The sequence below is a fragment of the Panthera leo genome, chromosome A2, assembly GCF_018350215.1.
Source record: "Panthera leo isolate Ple1 chromosome A2, P.leo_Ple1_pat1.1, whole genome shotgun sequence".
NCBI lineage: Eukaryota > Metazoa > Chordata > Mammalia > Carnivora > Felidae > Panthera > Panthera leo.
Genome location: NC_056680.1, coordinates 85,592,771 through 85,609,285, shown reverse-complemented (window position 1 = coordinate 85,609,285; position 16,515 = coordinate 85,592,771). Strand labels below are relative to the sequence as shown.

The 16,515-nt window shown below is 37.0% G+C and overlaps 1 protein-coding gene across 5 annotated transcripts in view; it reads left to right on the top strand.

Moving 5' to 3' along the window:
* The window catches only part of CACNA2D1 (calcium voltage-gated channel auxiliary subunit alpha2delta 1), a 495,461-nt gene that overhangs the window by 82,738 nt on the left and 396,208 nt on the right, over positions 1-16,515 (top strand). For all 5 annotated transcript variants that reach the window (XR_006196625.1, XM_042916580.1, XM_042916568.1 and 2 more), the window contains exon 2: positions 7,630-7,711. Coding sequence is in view for 4 of the 5 variants with exons in the window: in XM_042916580.1 (XP_042772514.1) it covers positions 7,630-7,711 (82 nt within the window). In the remaining variant the exon portion in view is untranslated. The remainder of the gene's footprint in view (positions 1-7,629; positions 7,712-16,515) is intronic.

Here is a 16,515-nt window from a genome sequence, read left to right as displayed (position 1 = left end):
TATATATATATATATATATATATATATATATATATATATATACACACACACACACACACACACACATATTCTGAAGAGAAAACTTTCAAACTATTAAACTTTCTGCGAGCAATCCCTTTTATTTTACGGTGATTTTAGGAATTTGTCCTGTAAAAATGCATATATTGTTTTAAGTGATGTCAAGCAGGGTATGCGTATTCGGGCCACTTCCTTTGTTTCATCTCCAAGCATGTTCTTTTAGAAGATTGTTAGGCTAAAAACTAACAAAAAATGAGAAAGGTTTGAAATTCGGCAGTGGCAGTATTTCCACATCTCCCGAGAAATAGTTTAATAGGATTTTTTATTTCATAGAAAAAAGATTTGGAAAAGAGACCTTGTTTATGAATATAATACTATAACACTTTAATGCGATTTTTGGTGTCTTCATTATTTAGAATGAGTAGCGATCCTGAAATTTTCAGGTCCTGCAATTCACTTTTCCTTATCCTTTCCTGCCTGCTGATACCTGCCCCATATTTATCTGAATGCCTTTTTTCTCTCCTCTTTCCCTCTCCAGTCAAGAGATAGTGAAGAAAGTCACACAGTTATGCTGATTACTACCAGAAAAAAAATGATGACCTTCAGTATAGGGCACATCTTTAAATACCCTCCAGCTAATGCTCTTTTTTAAACCACCAAGCTTTCTTTGCAAGCCTACCTTAATAGCCGCTGCTCATCTCTGAACAGGTGACTCTGTCTCTTTTATTACAAAGGAAATAGAGACCAGTAAGTGGAAATGTCTCAACTTTTTGATCAAGTTGTTCTGGTTGTTTCCATTTACCTAAAAGCTTTTACATTTTCCTTTCTATCTCCATGGAAGAGGTATCCTCCCTTTTAGCTGTGGATTGGGTGTCTCCTGTGTTATGCTTATTTATTCATTTAATCTCCAGTCTCATATTTGGAATACAAGGGGTGAGCAAGAAGAAGCCTGATCTAGAGTCTTCTGAAGGACCTTGTTCTGTCAACAAATTACATGTTCACTCTTGAATCTTCAGTGTTTCCTTCTGTACTTGCTGTTCTACATGGAAGCATGCTTCAATCTCTCATGTTAAAAAACAAAGATAAGTACTAACTCTTTGTACTTCATTCTTTACTAGGCTTCAATTTGTGTTTCTCTCATTCTCCTTACACATAAGGTGAGTAGACTTCTCCCACCTTATTTGATGACTCTATACCTACATCCTCTCTGGAGACTTTTCCTGTCTGTGGGCTTTGTGAAAGTGTTGTTCTTGGATTTTCTTCTCTTTTGCTACTACTCAGATCCTCTGCCAGTTCTTTAAACATTATTTTCCAGAGTTCTAGTACTGTGTATTTCCTTCCTCCTTCCATACACTGTCCTTTGAGAGTCATACGTTGATTTACCTAATGTCCTTTACATACATCGTAAACATCAGATCTTTATATTCGTATTAAACTTCAGACAACTCCAAACCTAGTACATTCAGTTGCCTACTGAATATCCCCACATGGATCTCCGCAAAACATATCTAATTGAACCAATAAAAACTCATCGGTGTCTCTCTAAATTGTTCCTTGTGTGCTTTCTCTATCAAAATGTCCTATTATTGTTTAATTGAAGAACTCCATGAATCATTCTAGAATTCTTTCTCCATTCACTGTCTATATCCAGTAGAACATGACATTCTGTTGTCCATACTTCAGAATTTTTGTTGAGAAAATTTCTTGTACTTGACCTCTCCTCCATTTTTCTGTCTCCTCTTACTGCTACTGGGCTGGTTGGAATCCCCATCATTTCTTATCTAGACCCTCCCTTCTCATTTTTCATTTTCCCTCAGAGCCACTGTCCACTTAGCTGTCTGAAAAATTACTTCATGATGTTTATAGATACTTAATTGCTCTTGTTACTCTCTAACTTCACGTTTTCCATCATCTCTCCATTATTTTGGGAAGTCATTCTGAATGCTTCAGAATGTTATTTAAGACACTTGGTCTGGACCATCTGTCTGCCTCAATCTTGTCCCTGCCATGCCTGCTCCCATTCTGTGTCTTGTGTCGAACCAGCCAGCTATTCAGACGACTTAGGCCATCTTTTATATTCCTTCTGCCTTCATTCTTATTTACGTGCTTTCTCAATTTTGTCAGATTCCACTCATCTTTCAAATCTCACTTCAAGTAGCTGTTGCTCCAGAAAGTCTTCTCCATCCATCTCCCTGCATTACTACTTGATAAACTTTAAGTGATTATCTCTTGGTCCTGAAATGTATCCCGCTGGTAGAATTCAGGACACACTACCCCCAAATATGATATGGAATATTTTAAGCTGAAGGAGTTTGAGAAATGTCACATGCAAGGACTTCCTGACCTTCCCTTCCTATGAAAATTGCCTTCCCTAACCCCAGAGGAAAGGAGCATCCTTTATTTCTGAAGACAAGGGACAGAGAAAAGAATGTGAATGCATAGTCTTTGTTAAGTTCCCCCTAGTTTACTACACTTTGTTCATACTCTTTGCTCTATTATATCTTTCCATGACTTTCTAGTCTTTATCAGACTTAGCAGAAGCACACTCAGGTTTAACCCTTTCTTTGAGTCTTCATTTCCTTATGAAGGTTCCTGTGTCATGTAAAACGTGTATTAAATAAATATGTGTGCTTTCCCCTTCTAAACCTGTCTTTTGTTAACCTGCCTTCTATTGTCTAAGTTTATCTAACTTAACAACTTAGAAGGGTAGGGGTGCCTGGGCTGCTTAGTCAGTTGAGCATCCAACTCTTGATTTCGGTGCAGGTCATGATGCCAGGGTCATAGGATTGAGCTTGGATTATAAGGCATATATTTGTCATTTCTGCATCTGCAGTTTTTGATATCTCCAGCAGACGTGAGTTCTTGTTGAATGGATTAACAAAGAGCAAACAATGAATTCTTCCTTGTGGGCTGCTGTATTCATTTCTTATTACATGAAAAGGATATATCCTCTCTAATTGTCTCAAATTTCACGGTACCTTCTGGCGGTAGTAAAATAGAGCTTAGTGATTGTACGTATGTGCTTGACAATTTACTGAGAAAGAGAAAGTCCAAGAAAGAATCTGCAGGTATGAGTTTTGCCTTGTGTAATTTTTTCCCTTTTTTGATGAATGGGATCTTTGCTTATTTCTTAGTCATTATAATCTTCTAATTCCAGGTTGGAAAGGCATAGTACTCATGAATTTTAGAAAAACCAGGTAGCACCTCATATCTATGAAAAATAATCCTTGCTCCTATAAAGTGTTCTTGACAGCTTGTCATTGGGGGTGAGAAGACTGGATAGGTCCTTGATTACTTTCAGCCAAAACAGGTTAACCTCAATGAACACTGGCAGTGACAGTACACTCAGATGTCAAGTTAGAATGCACGTTTTGGATCACTTTAGCATAAATCAGAATTCAGGTGTGAGTTGTGGGTTTTTTGTTTCTGTTTTTGTTTTTTCACATATATTGTCTTTGTCTCTCAGTTGCCTAGCGAAATGGATATATAGCAATTCTTTTTTTTTTTTTTAATGTTTATTTCTGAGACAGAGACAGAGCATGAGTGGGGGAGGGACAGAGAGGGAGGGAGACACAGAATCAGAAGCAGGCTCCAGGCTCTGAGCCGTCAGCACAGAGCCCGACGTGGGGCTCGAACTCATAAACTGTGAGATCATGACCAGAGCTGAAGTCGGTCGCTCGACCGACTGAGCCACCCAGTAGCCCGGGGATATATAATACTTCTATTTGTCAATGTTGAGAATTACATTTGGGAAAAGATGATTGATTGATTAATTTATAATGTCTATTTTATATTTGAGCGATAGAGACATAACGTGAGCAGGGAGGGGTAGACAGAGAGAGAGACTAACAATTTGAGGCAGGTTCTAGGCTCTGAGCTGCCAGCACAGAGCCCAACTCAGGGCTCGAACCTACGAACTGTGAGATCCTGACCTGAGCCTAAGACAGATGCTTAACCAACTGGGCCACCCAGGTACCTTGGGAAGAGGTGACTTATTTACTTGGGGTTTTAGGACTTGTTGAGTAACTGTTTGGAGAATTGAAATAGTATGATGTGAATTAGAAAATGGTGTCAGTGGTCTTTGCGCCTGCCCATTCCCTACTGTAGGTTATTATTCTTAGTGTAGAAATGGAGCACAATTTATTTATCTAATAATGGTACATATCTAATAAACAGTATCTAATACAGTTATTTAATAATAGTAATAAGAATACTAATATTTATAGTGTTTTTCAAATGTATTATTGGGGAGGAAGAATTCACTCTGCCATTGAAGCTCTTTCTGGCTGAATTAAGAATCACCTTGACATGAGACACATTAATAGAAGAAAATCCAATTTAATAGCATACCTGTGGGGAATCCACACAGACACGGAAATTTCAAAGACATTGAAGCAACATGACGCTTGTATGAAGCTAAGGGGAGGAATGGAGTTTGAAGTTACAAAGGGGAGAAAGACCATTAGCAAGAAGGTAAAAGGAGATTATTCAAAAACAGAGGTTCCCTATTATGTAGATATGTTTCTTAGGTAAGGAAGAATCTCTATACATAGCTGTCTTCCATATACAAGCAGACAGTTGAGGGGCTAAAGAGCTTTTCCTAAATCTACTGGAATTTGATTGCTTTTAATTTAAAATAATTTTCATGCTAAAGTGGTGCATCTTGGGTCCATCATGGTGGCCTGCCTTTGGCGGCTACAATATGCACCAGTTTATAAACAGCAGAAAGCACAGCATTACAATAATGTGGTTTGTAGCCTTCATTTTAGCGATTCTATAGCTTTCTTTCTATAACCTCCTCCCAGGTATTTATTTTTTGTTTCTTGATATTTATTTACCTTTGAAAATCATATTTGTATAGCATGGTTCAGTAGATATTCTTCCTTATTTTCATTCGTGTGCAAGTACCCCCAGCTTTTATGTATTAATTAGTTTGCCTCACATGTAAGTCAATTCTCTGTGTTTTTCTTTAAGGCATTTCATCCTTTTTTTGGCGACTTTCTGTTTTCCTTCTTACTCTTTAGCTTATCAGCTTATGTATGTATGTATGTATGTATGTGTGTGTGTATGTACTTTTTGAGAGAGAAAGAGCGCCCACTCTAGCTGGGGAGAGAGAGAGAGGGAGAGAGAGCAAAACTCAAGTTCCACACTCAGTGCAGAGCCCCCGTACGGGGCTCGATCCCACGACCGTGGGATCACGACCTGACCTTTCAGGTTGACCAGTTGAGAGTTGGATGCTCAACTGAGCCTTCAAGGCGGCCCTATCAGCTTTTTTTTTTTTTTTTTAAATGTTCTTCTATACCTCATTTAGATCCCTTTATTGCATTATGCTTTCTTCCCCCACATTTAATTTTTTATTCTGTTATATTTAAATTTATCTGACAAAAAGTTGGTAACATTGTAGTTCTATTGTAATTCTTATCTATTCAAGGAAAAGAAAGACAAACGTGGTTAAATCTCATAATTGAACACTTATGAAATACACGGTTAATTTTTTTTAATGCTTTTTTATTTATTTTGAGAGAGAGAGAAAGTGAGCGAGCATGAGCCCGGGAGGAGCAGAGAGAGAGAATCCCAAGCAGGCTCCTGCTGTCAGCACAGCCTGACATGGAGCTTGAACTCACAAACTGTGAGATCTTGACTTAAGCTGAATGAACTCAAGAGTCAGATGCTTAACTTACTGAGCCACCCAGGCGCCCACATAGTTAATTTTCAAAACAGCACTTTTCTAAACCACTCTTGGATATGGTCTCTTAAAGGTGGAAGAACATTTGATACTAATCAAATTTGAAGAAGTAGGATATGTGAGGAAAAGATAAATACAGATGTCATATATATGTAGACAGAAGTTCAAATTCAAATATATCATTTCTTATCATTCTTACTAGTGTTTTCTTATATTTGCATGGGCAGAAAAGAATACACATTTTATGTCTTTTTATAAATAAGGATGAATAAATGAAATATATGAAGGGATTACAGATTAAATTATATTGATTTGAAGGGGGAACATTGTGTGCTATTTGGTAATGTCTCTAATGCCAGGAAGAAATAAGACCATTGATTTAAGCTTTTCTAAAATGTCCTGATGTCCATAACTTGTATTTTAAGGTCTCCATTTCATTAATCTGAAGTATATACATGAAAAGGCTTTGAACTGAAATCTTCTCGTCATAATTTTAATGCTCAACATGTTTCTTTCAAACTTAAGGCTTGATCCAGGAATTCCAAATTTAAAAGTCTGGCTTAGGAAATGAAATAGTTTTAAACTTTACTCAGTAAGGTATTTGCTGCTGTGTAATTTACAGTGGTTAAAACTGATGATACTCTATATTTTAACCAAAAAGGATGGTCAAATATATTATGGCATGTAGAGATAATGGAATATTAAGTGGCCATTAACATACAATGTTTATAAAATATTTATAATGGCATGAGGGAGTATTTGTCGTATGACCTAAGCAAACCAAGAGATACAAATTTTACATAATAGGCTTTCAACTATGTGAAAGAATTTTAAAAGACGAGAAGAGAGTATATCAAAATATTAACAGTGGTTATCCACTGTCTAATAGAATTATGAAAAATTTAAAAGAATTTATATTTTCGTACTTTTTTTTCAAATATTCTACCTGTAACACCTCCTTAGTATTATATTAAGAAGACTTACAAGCTAAAGGATGAAGTTTAGTTAAAGTAAAAAGAAATATTTTTTAATGTTTATTTATTTTTGAAGGGGCAAGAGAGCACGAACAGGGGAGGAGCAGATAGAGGGAGACTCAGAATCTGAAGCAGGCTACAAGCTCTGAGCTGTTAACACAGAACGTGATGTGGGGCTCGAACTCACAAGTCGTGAGTGAGATCATGACCTGAGCCGAAGTCAGAGTCTTAATTGACTGAGCCACCGAGGCACCCCTAGTTAATTTTTTTTAAATGTACATTTATTTATATTGAAAGGGGAGAGTGGGAATGGTGGAGGAGAGAGAGAGAGGTAGAGAAAGAGAGAGAGAGAAAGAGACAGAGAAAGAGAAAAAGAGAAAGAAAGAAAGAAAGAAAGAAGAAAGAAAAAATAAATCCCAAGAGAGAAAGAGATAAAGAAAGAAAAAGACAGAAAGAAAGAAAAGAAAAGAAAAGAAAAGAAAAGAAAAGAAAAGAAAAAAGAGAAAAGAAAAGAAAGAAAATAAATAAGTAAATAAATCCCAAGCTACATGGGGCTTGATCTCATGACTATGAGATCATGACCTGAGCCAAAATCAAGAGTTGGGTGCTTAACCTGCTGAGCCACCCAGGTGCTCCATGTTTAGAATAATCTATTTAGTAACTATTAATATAATTTTCATAAAAATTAAGGAAATACCCTTATGTTGAACAAGACATCTGTGTCATTTGCTCTTTTATGTTTTGTGGGGTATCACCTTCCTCAGAAGTGGACCCTAAAGGTTCATTGGTTTTGTAATTTGAGAATGGGTTGGGAGGGTGGACATAGTAGGAACTTGGGGGGAGGGAGAGATTTCGAGGTGCTTTAATGAATTATGTATGGCACGAATATCGAATGTGTGTGGCTTGGCTTTGCCAGAGTTCTGATGGAACGTTCTCTTCTGGTTTCTGCAGTATCAAGTCATGGGTGGATAAGATGCAAGAAGACCTTGTCACACTGGCAAAAACAGCAAGTGGAGTCAATCAGCTTGTTGATGTGAGTACAAGTGCAAGACGTTTGTAAATCTTTGAATGCAGCTCTGTCTTCTAGGAAACTGCGTTTCTATATTACGAATAGGATGTGATTTTTCATGTGCATCGGGTAGTGAGATTCTGAGAAGGATCCTTGGTACCTGCTAGTTATTGTGAGCAAAGAATGTCATTCCCGGCAATTAATGTCGCGTTCTCACCATGCTTTACACTTTACACACAGCCTTACCTTAGATGAGTTCATGTGATGTGCAGACTCCCCTAAAACTCATAGTGGGGTTTCATGTGCCTGTTCTTCAGGGTATATTTTAGAATCTCTCACACCGTGGTGACTTTAAGTCCTTGATGGATTCTTTTGAATATCCTCAGTGGGAACACATGTTCTTTTTTTGAGGGTAGATATTATTTTTAAAAATGGCTGGAAAGTGTTTATAGCCATGTCTGGAGACTAGAGTGAGTCATTGAGATGGGTAATAAAGATTTTTGTGTAAGAGAAGGAGACACTATAAAATATGTTTTCTTCTTCTGATTTATGAAATGCCTATGAAAGTCACTCTAAAATGATTCTTGGAAATGATAGCAACGTATAAATATTTGTATAGCATCTTATATAGATTGTTTTCCTTGGATAAGAGCATTTACATGTAATTCCCATGAGATTTAAAAAAAAAATTAAATGTCATTTCTTTACAGTCTCACTACTTCGATACTAGTGTAAGTAATGTAATAATTTGAAAGTACTTTTATCTTGTGTTCTTAGTGTTACAGTGAGACCTTTTGTTTTCCAAAAATGTGAGGAGTTGGTGGGGTGAGATATAATATAAAAGCAAATATATGTATGATATATGAATATTTGTGATAAGAATATTCATATGTGAATATTCCTCCCAGGCAGAAACTAGAATATATGGTTACCTTATATATTGTTTGAATTTCATAAAGAAACCTACTAACAAATACTTTAAAAAGTTATTCTAGAATCTCTTTATAAACCAATTGGAAGTTTCAACATGCAAAAGTATCTTAAGAAACAAATATCTGTGAGAGGAGATAGGGAATACATTTGGAAATGAAAAGTGTTTCCTTGTGAATAACAATGATTAAATTTAATTCTCATCAACACTTGTTAAGCACATAGTATGTCCCAGGCACCATTCAGGTGCCAACGATCGACAGAAATGCAGTTCGTCTCTTCAGAGGACTGGCACTGTACTACTCAGAAATTTCCATTTTGTGGGCACAAAGATTCCGGAAAGCTACTTACTGGAAGGTGATGCTTGGGGTCTGCAATGATTCCTTATTGGATGATGTGTTAAAAAAATGAAATTGTGTCGGATAATAAGGCGAGCCTCTATGAAAGTGACAGTTTGTGGAATGAGAAAAAAGAAATGAGACTTGACAGATTCTGGTTAGAAGTTCTATGACTCTCTTTATTGGCAGTTTGAGATTAAGAATAAACTGCTCTCAGGAGCTGTCCTTCACTGCAGGGTTTCTCTAGCCTCAGAAACCACTTTCTTGGCTGACCTCACTTTTACTTTTGGTGTTGAGATGTAAACCCTTTTGCCAAATCTGCCTTTTGCAGTGAATCATTAAAAAAACAAACAAAAACCAAAAACAACTTACCTGATTTCCATTATGCTTTATCAAGCACAGGTTACTAAGAATACTGCAAATATTGATGAATGAATAAATGGCCTAGTCTGAATTTGGATAAAAAAATAGAGCGGACAGGAGGAAAGAAAATCCCCATTAAGGTGTTTTGCTTATGAGACATATACCTAACTATGTGACAGAAAAAAAAATACAAATAAAATAATTATGTATTACAACAAGGGATGGGAGAGAGAAAGAATGCAGAATCTATTATTGGAAAAAAAAAAAAGTATTGGGGCTCATAAAGAGTGTTATTTTGCATAGATAAATGATTCCATATGCCCCTATCCTTTTGCCTAGAAAGAAAAGGTACTTGATGGGGGCTAAAGGGTTGCATTTCTTTTAGGCCATGGGAACTTAAAGCTCAGAGGAGTTGAAGGACACCAGACTTGAGAGTGAACTTTATTATTATTTTTTCAACGTATATTTATTTTTGAGAGTGAGAGAGTGTGCATACGAGAGAGCAAGCGTGAATCGGGGGAGGGGCAGAGAGCGAGAGGGAAATACAGATTCCAAAGCAGGCTCCAGGCTCTGAGCTGCCAGCACAGAGCCCAGCTCGGGGCTCAAAGTCACATACCGCGAGATCATGACCTGTGCCAAAGTCAGATGCTTAACCTGCTGAGCCACCCAGGTGCCCCGAGAGTGAACTTTATGCTGAGTTTGGGGATATTGGATGCACGGTGAGGATCAAAAGTTGAATAGAGGAATTTAACAGGTTCCTAGGTTGATATTTAATATTGTGGAAATGGTGATTCTTCCCTAATTATTTAATGGATCTGTTTTCCTGGCATCACAGGACACAACTAGCTTGTTACCTGAAGGTTCAGAAGCAGCTACGATGAGGCAACATAGCTAAAAGAAGGCATCTTTCTAATTTTATAAAAATTGCTTTATGGCATCATTAAATACTAGCCCAGGAAGATTGATAATGATTAATACATTGTGTTAATGGAAGATGTACATTGTGTTACTTTGATACATTTATATATTGCAGTACGATTGTAATGTTATTTATCACCTTACATACACCTATAATACAGTATTATCTTCTGTTTTTAACAAGCCATATGCAGATTTTAGGATTTCTTCTTCTATGTTTTGAAAAATGCCTTTTGTATTTTGATGGGGATTATGACTTTGGGTAGTATAGCCGTTTTAAGTATATTAATTCTTCCGATCCATGAACAAAGGATGTTTTGTTTTTTTTTATTTGTTTGTGTCTTCTTTGAAATCTTTGAGCAGTCCCATTTTAGGACTTTTAAAAACACACACACATAGATGTGTGAATTCGTGTAGCTGACAAGTAGAGAGACACTGATGATCATATATTAACTAATAGATAACATTAAAAAAAATAAGGTGGTCTTAGTATTCTTGGAAACAAAGTTTTTAAGTTTGTAAAACATTCTTGAGCAACTTTTTTCTCACTTAATATGTTGATAAAATATTTCATGTACAAATATACTTAAATTTCAACCAGTATCTAAATTATCAGATATTCTGAATTAATGGGTTCTGTAAGAATGATAATTTGCTTTGTGAGGAAGTTTTTTAAAGATGAATCGATAAAAACAAACTACTGTTTGTTTTTCAATGAAAGACACTTTTAAGTCTGCAAAAAGTTGTTTTAAAAGAACACAGTTGGTTACGTGTCTGACTCAGGATTTCAGCTCAGGTCATGATCTTGTGGTTCGTGGGTTTGAGTCCCGCATTGGGCTCTGCACTGGCAGTGTGGAGCTTTTGTGGGATTTTCTCTCTCGCTCCCTCTCTCTGCCCCTCCCCAGCTCTTTAAAAAAGTGAAAAAAAGAAAAAAAGAAAACAGAACTCTGCAAATAGGTCTGAGATCCTCAGTTGGTCCCCTGACCGACCCTGCTGTGTGGAAAGCAAATCACAATAATGTAAGCAAATCACAACCATCTGCGAGTTTTGTTGTCCTTTTGGACTATTTTTTTTTTTCCACCTCCCCCTTTTCCTTTAGGAATCCAAGACTTCCTTGGGGCCTCCTGTTCATTAAAAAAATTGGACTGATGGTTCTCATTTATGTTTGTTTAAGTCTGTAGTAACTCCTTCGCCTCTAAGCAGAACATATTTGATATTAGGAAGCTGGTGTGAAGACGATGTTTTGAGAGAGGTGGAGTTTTTTCAAATAGGTCATTCCAAATAGGTCTCTTTTCCTGGTGAGGGTCCGGTGGGGCCGGGGCACCAGCGGAACTGAGACTGAGGCGAGGCGTGTGATCTTCAGGGGGTGCAGAATTGAAGGAGGCACTCTGGAGAGTTGGAAACTTGCACCATCCGCAGAGTGAGTGAGTAGCTCCTGGAATTTTGTGCCTCAGGGGACTTAAGTGCCTCAACCCTGGCGCCCAGGGACAGTAAAGGCCTAACTCCCTCTGTATCCCCGTGGCCAGAGGCAGAGACATTTGTAGCTTTCTGGACATCGCAAGAGGCCTCTGCTACATTTCCTTTTCTGTTCCTTTGCCATCCTACATATAATATGAGGCCTTTCTTATGGCCTTTTTGGATGATTTGTAAGCTTCCCAGACTCCTCTTGTATTTATCTCAGGTGCAGGGGTGATTCCTACAGTGTTAACAACGTATGCATTTTGAAATCTTCACCCACAATATCTGACACTTACCTTCTGTTTCAGTTCTAATGTTGTGTTGTATTTTCTGACAATGCAGGATGCTCTGGGAATCCAGTCTTTTTGTTAACAGACATTATTCTATCCCTTTAGCTTTGTAAGAGGGTTGACACAATGTGTGTCACCTTGTTTTAAGGCTTTCTTCTTACATGCAGATTCTGTCTGCATTTCTAACATGTTAGGTTAGAATATGCAAATGTTTTTAAGAAAATTGGTGAATTCCCCCCCCCCCCCCCCCCAGAATTGTACTTTTGGAGGTAAAATCATTCTGCATTGGTATCATCATAGAATTTTCTGGCTTTTGATTCACTATTGTGATTTCATAAGTTAAGATTATATTAAAATCAATGCGTACATATTTCAATATGCTTTCAAAGATGTGACTATGAAATGTGTCTAAATATTGAGTATTCAGTACTCTTAATTAAGTTAGTATTTACATAAATGTTTTAAGTGAATAATTTCATTAGTAACTCATGGTATTAATAGACTGATGCTTTTACTTTGACATTGTGGTCACGTCACTTATGTAAATAGAATATTCATTTTCTAGGTGGTGGAGAGCTTAATATATTAATTTATTTACAAAAGAAGATACTCTAGAGAAGAACATAATCATGGGTGATTCTGACGAGGAATCAGCAAGATGCTGAGGCAACAGCAAGGGCTGGGGTTTTCTTTTCTACTCTGGGGAGAGCTGCTAAGTAGCTGGGTGGTATTAGATTTCCTGTTACCTGCTCGTCAAGCGAGATAGATCTTAACACTCTCTCTTCCTTGCAGAAATGTTATAGGGGAAAAAGGAAATAGGAAATGAAACGGGGAAGTCATCACAGATGCTATGAAAACGTTAAATGCTTATGTCATGTTAAAATGTAGCTTTATGTTTTAAAATGTTGCTTTATCTTCATATTACTTTACAAATGTAGCATAATTACTATTTTATAAGAGTAATACAATTAATTTTCAAATATAACCTTATTGGATATTGATATTAAGAAGCAGTTGTGAAGACTATATTTTGAAAGAGATAAAAAACAAAGAAGCAAACCCAGAATTACTGGTTTTATTTAGCATTGCCTTATTCTCTCAATGAGGAAATGTTGTAACTAAATCAATTACCATAATTACGTAGGCAACTTGAGATTGCAGTTATTTTAGGGGAAAAACCCACTTTTTTTTTTTCTCTCTCTCTAAGTAGCCAGAAGTCTATTTTGACTGCAGAGAGTACTATCAGTGGAGAGTATGGGTTCCCTGCACCCATCCACTGGAGGTTTTAAATTAAGAAGCTAATTTTTTTGAGCAGTGGTTAATTACATTCGTTTTTAAAGGTATGGAATAAACTCCAGGGCATTTCTAATGTGATGGTGACTTTCAGTATTTTATTAACTGGTTTTTAAATGAAGTACTATGGGTTCACAAACATGAATAGTAAAAGGCTCATAAAAGGGTGTTTTTTTTTTTTTTCTTCTACTAATCTGTTCCATTATCAATTAGTACTTAACACCTGCTTACATTGTACTAGTACTTAAGGGATAAATGATTATTCGTTGTTTTTCCAAAGAGCAACCTAATGGTTGGGTAATACTGATTACAGAGGGAATGATAGAATGCCGCCTGTGCTCTCTTCTTGTCCGTGAGCAGCACAATGAAGATGGAGGCTAAGAACCCTTGCGTGATGTAGCCACGCGGCAGCTTCTCTAGCACGAAGATGAATGGCATAAAAGACCGTCATCTGCTACTGCACACTCTCAGGGTACAGCATACAGCTCCTCATTATTTACTTTTCCTGAAGACATTTCATGCCGTTATGTCTAGAGCCGCGGTTCTCAGCCAGGAGCAGGAGACATTTGTCAGTGGTTGGAAACATTTGTGATGGTCACAACCGGAGGAGGGGGGTGCTCCTGGCATCTAGAGTCAAGAGGCCAAGGATGCTGCTATACATCCCACAATGCACAGGACACCATCTCACAACAAAGAGTCATCTGGTAAAATTGTCAGGAGCTCTCGGGGTGGAAAACGGCTCTAGGAGGACTGAAAAATTTGAGGCAAGAATCAACGTATGGAATTCTTTGTGTTAATATAAATTTGTGAAGTTGTCTATCAGCATTGATAGGTAGCAGTTTTGCTTTAGAAAAGCCATTTGTTAAGTAAAATGGTTAAGAGCAAATTAAACTGTGCTGCTTTTAAAAATTATTTTGTTGGCAGTAAGACGAATTTGGGTCATTTGGGGTTAGGGACATTAAGCAAGCAGCTCACTCAGCCTATGGTTAATTATTTTTTAATTTAGTTTTAATAGAATCTAGTATGATCTCTTGTACTTTTAATTGCTTATGAATTTGTTACTCAAAACACACACACAGTTCATATGTGGCTCCAGATATGCAAAGTGAACGAGGCTAGGTTAATGTTATCTCTGGAATTAGCAAACAAAAAACCCAAGTAGGTGGCTTCTTATTATATGTATCTTAACGCTTTTCTTGTTTTAATTCTGAATACTCTTTTTTTAAAAAAATTCTGAATATTCTTTTTTTTTAATGTTTATTTCTTTTTGAGAGAGAGAGAGAGAGCCCGAGCGATAGCGTGCATGCACGCACAAGTTGGGGAGGGGCAGAGAGCCGCACGGAGAAATCCCAAGCAGGTACTGAGCTGTCAGCACATAGTCTGATGCAGGGTTCAATCTCATGAATGGTGAGATCATGACCTGAGCCAAAATCAGGAGTCAGATGCGTAACTGACTGAGCCACCTAGGCACCTCTAATTCTGAGCCTTCTTAAAGATAAACTTACTCTTTACCTTATGTATGAAATGTCTCCAACCTAAAATCTGAAGAATTCTTGTTTTCTTTTTCTTTCTTTTCTTTTCTTTTCTTTTCTTTTCTTTTCTTTTCTTTTCTTTTCTTTTCTCTTTCTTTCTTTCTTTCTTTCTTTTCCTTCCTTCCTCCCTTCCTTCCTTCCTTCCTCTCTTTCTCTTTCTTTCTCTCTTTTTCTCTTTCTCTCTTTCTCTTTCTTTCGCTCAATTTAGTCTTTGTTATAGGTTAGTTTCTGTGTTCCAGGAATGAGCCCTTGTATTTAACCTTCTAGTTAAATATTATCGCCTGTTCTGATGTGTAGTTTGGAGAAAGCCCAGGCATATTTGTGCTTGTTACTTGTTCTGGTCCTTCTGCCATCTAATGCAAACTGGAAAGTGTCACCATTAAATTCTCATTAATAGGAACTAGGGCAAGTAGAAAGATATACTGTGGAACATTCTCCAATTCTGATTTCATTCTTCCTAAATATTCTTCTTAAAGGTAATGTCTCATCTTAAATGTGATAGTGTCCCAGCTGAAAAGTTTATCATAGGGAAGGAGTAGGGAAAGTATTTTGAACTCTTGTGTTTGTTATTTGAATGCTGGTTTGGTATAATTATCATTAGAAAAATATGCACCATAAATTCAAGAACATGATCAATTGTTTTATTTTTTTAACGTTTATTCATTTTTGAGAGAGAGAGAGTGAGCGTGGTGGAGGGGAAGAGAGAGAGGGAGACACAGAATCCGAAGCAGGCTCCAGGCTCTGTCAGAGCTGTCAAACGCAGGGCCTGATGCGGGGCTTGAACTCATGAATGGAGAGATCATGACCTGAGCTGAAGTCAAGATGCTTAACCAACTGAGCCACCCAGGAGCCCCCAGACATGATCAATTATATATGTATATGTGCGTATATGTATATATGTATATAATTACATGAGCACATATGTGTGTGTGTGTGTGTGTGTTGAGGTTCATAGTAAACAGGCCTATGTTATATTTTGAATTCTTGCTGTGTGCTAATTAACTTTACTAGAAGTTCTGAGCAATAGAGCTTGGATTTGACCATATTCTATGGTATAAACCAGTACCCTGAGTTTTATAGCTTTCCTTGATAGTGTGTCTCATTTTGCCTTTCAGTCTGTATTTTCCAATAATTCCTTGTATCACACAGATTCTGATTTCTTTCCTCCCATATTAATATATATTTCCCTCAAAGTGTGGCTGTCATTGCATCTTTTTGACTACTATAATCCATGTGATTTTATTTTACTCTGAATTCTGACAGCACAATTTTCTCCCCCTCTTATGTGGAACACTAATAATCTTCACATTGATCATTACCTTGCTTTTGTGTAGTTAGTCTATTTTTAGGGTGTGATGACCATTTAGGTGTTGTCTGCCTGCCATCAGTAGATACGAGTACTGGCCATGTGCAGACCATGTTTTATGTGCTGGGGTGTACCAATGAACAAAATCTCTGTCCTCTTGAAATTTACATTCTGGTTAAAGGAAATATGAAATATATAACAAATGTGATGCTTAATAAACTATGAATGTTAGATGATGTTTGCAATTACTTGAAAGTAGCCAAAATGGACACTGGGTGTTGTATGTAAATGATGAATCGCTGAATTGTACCCCTGAAACCAACACTGCACTGTAGTTTAACTGACTAGAATTTAAATAACAATTTGGAAAAAAAAAAAAAAAAAAAGGTAGTCAAAAATC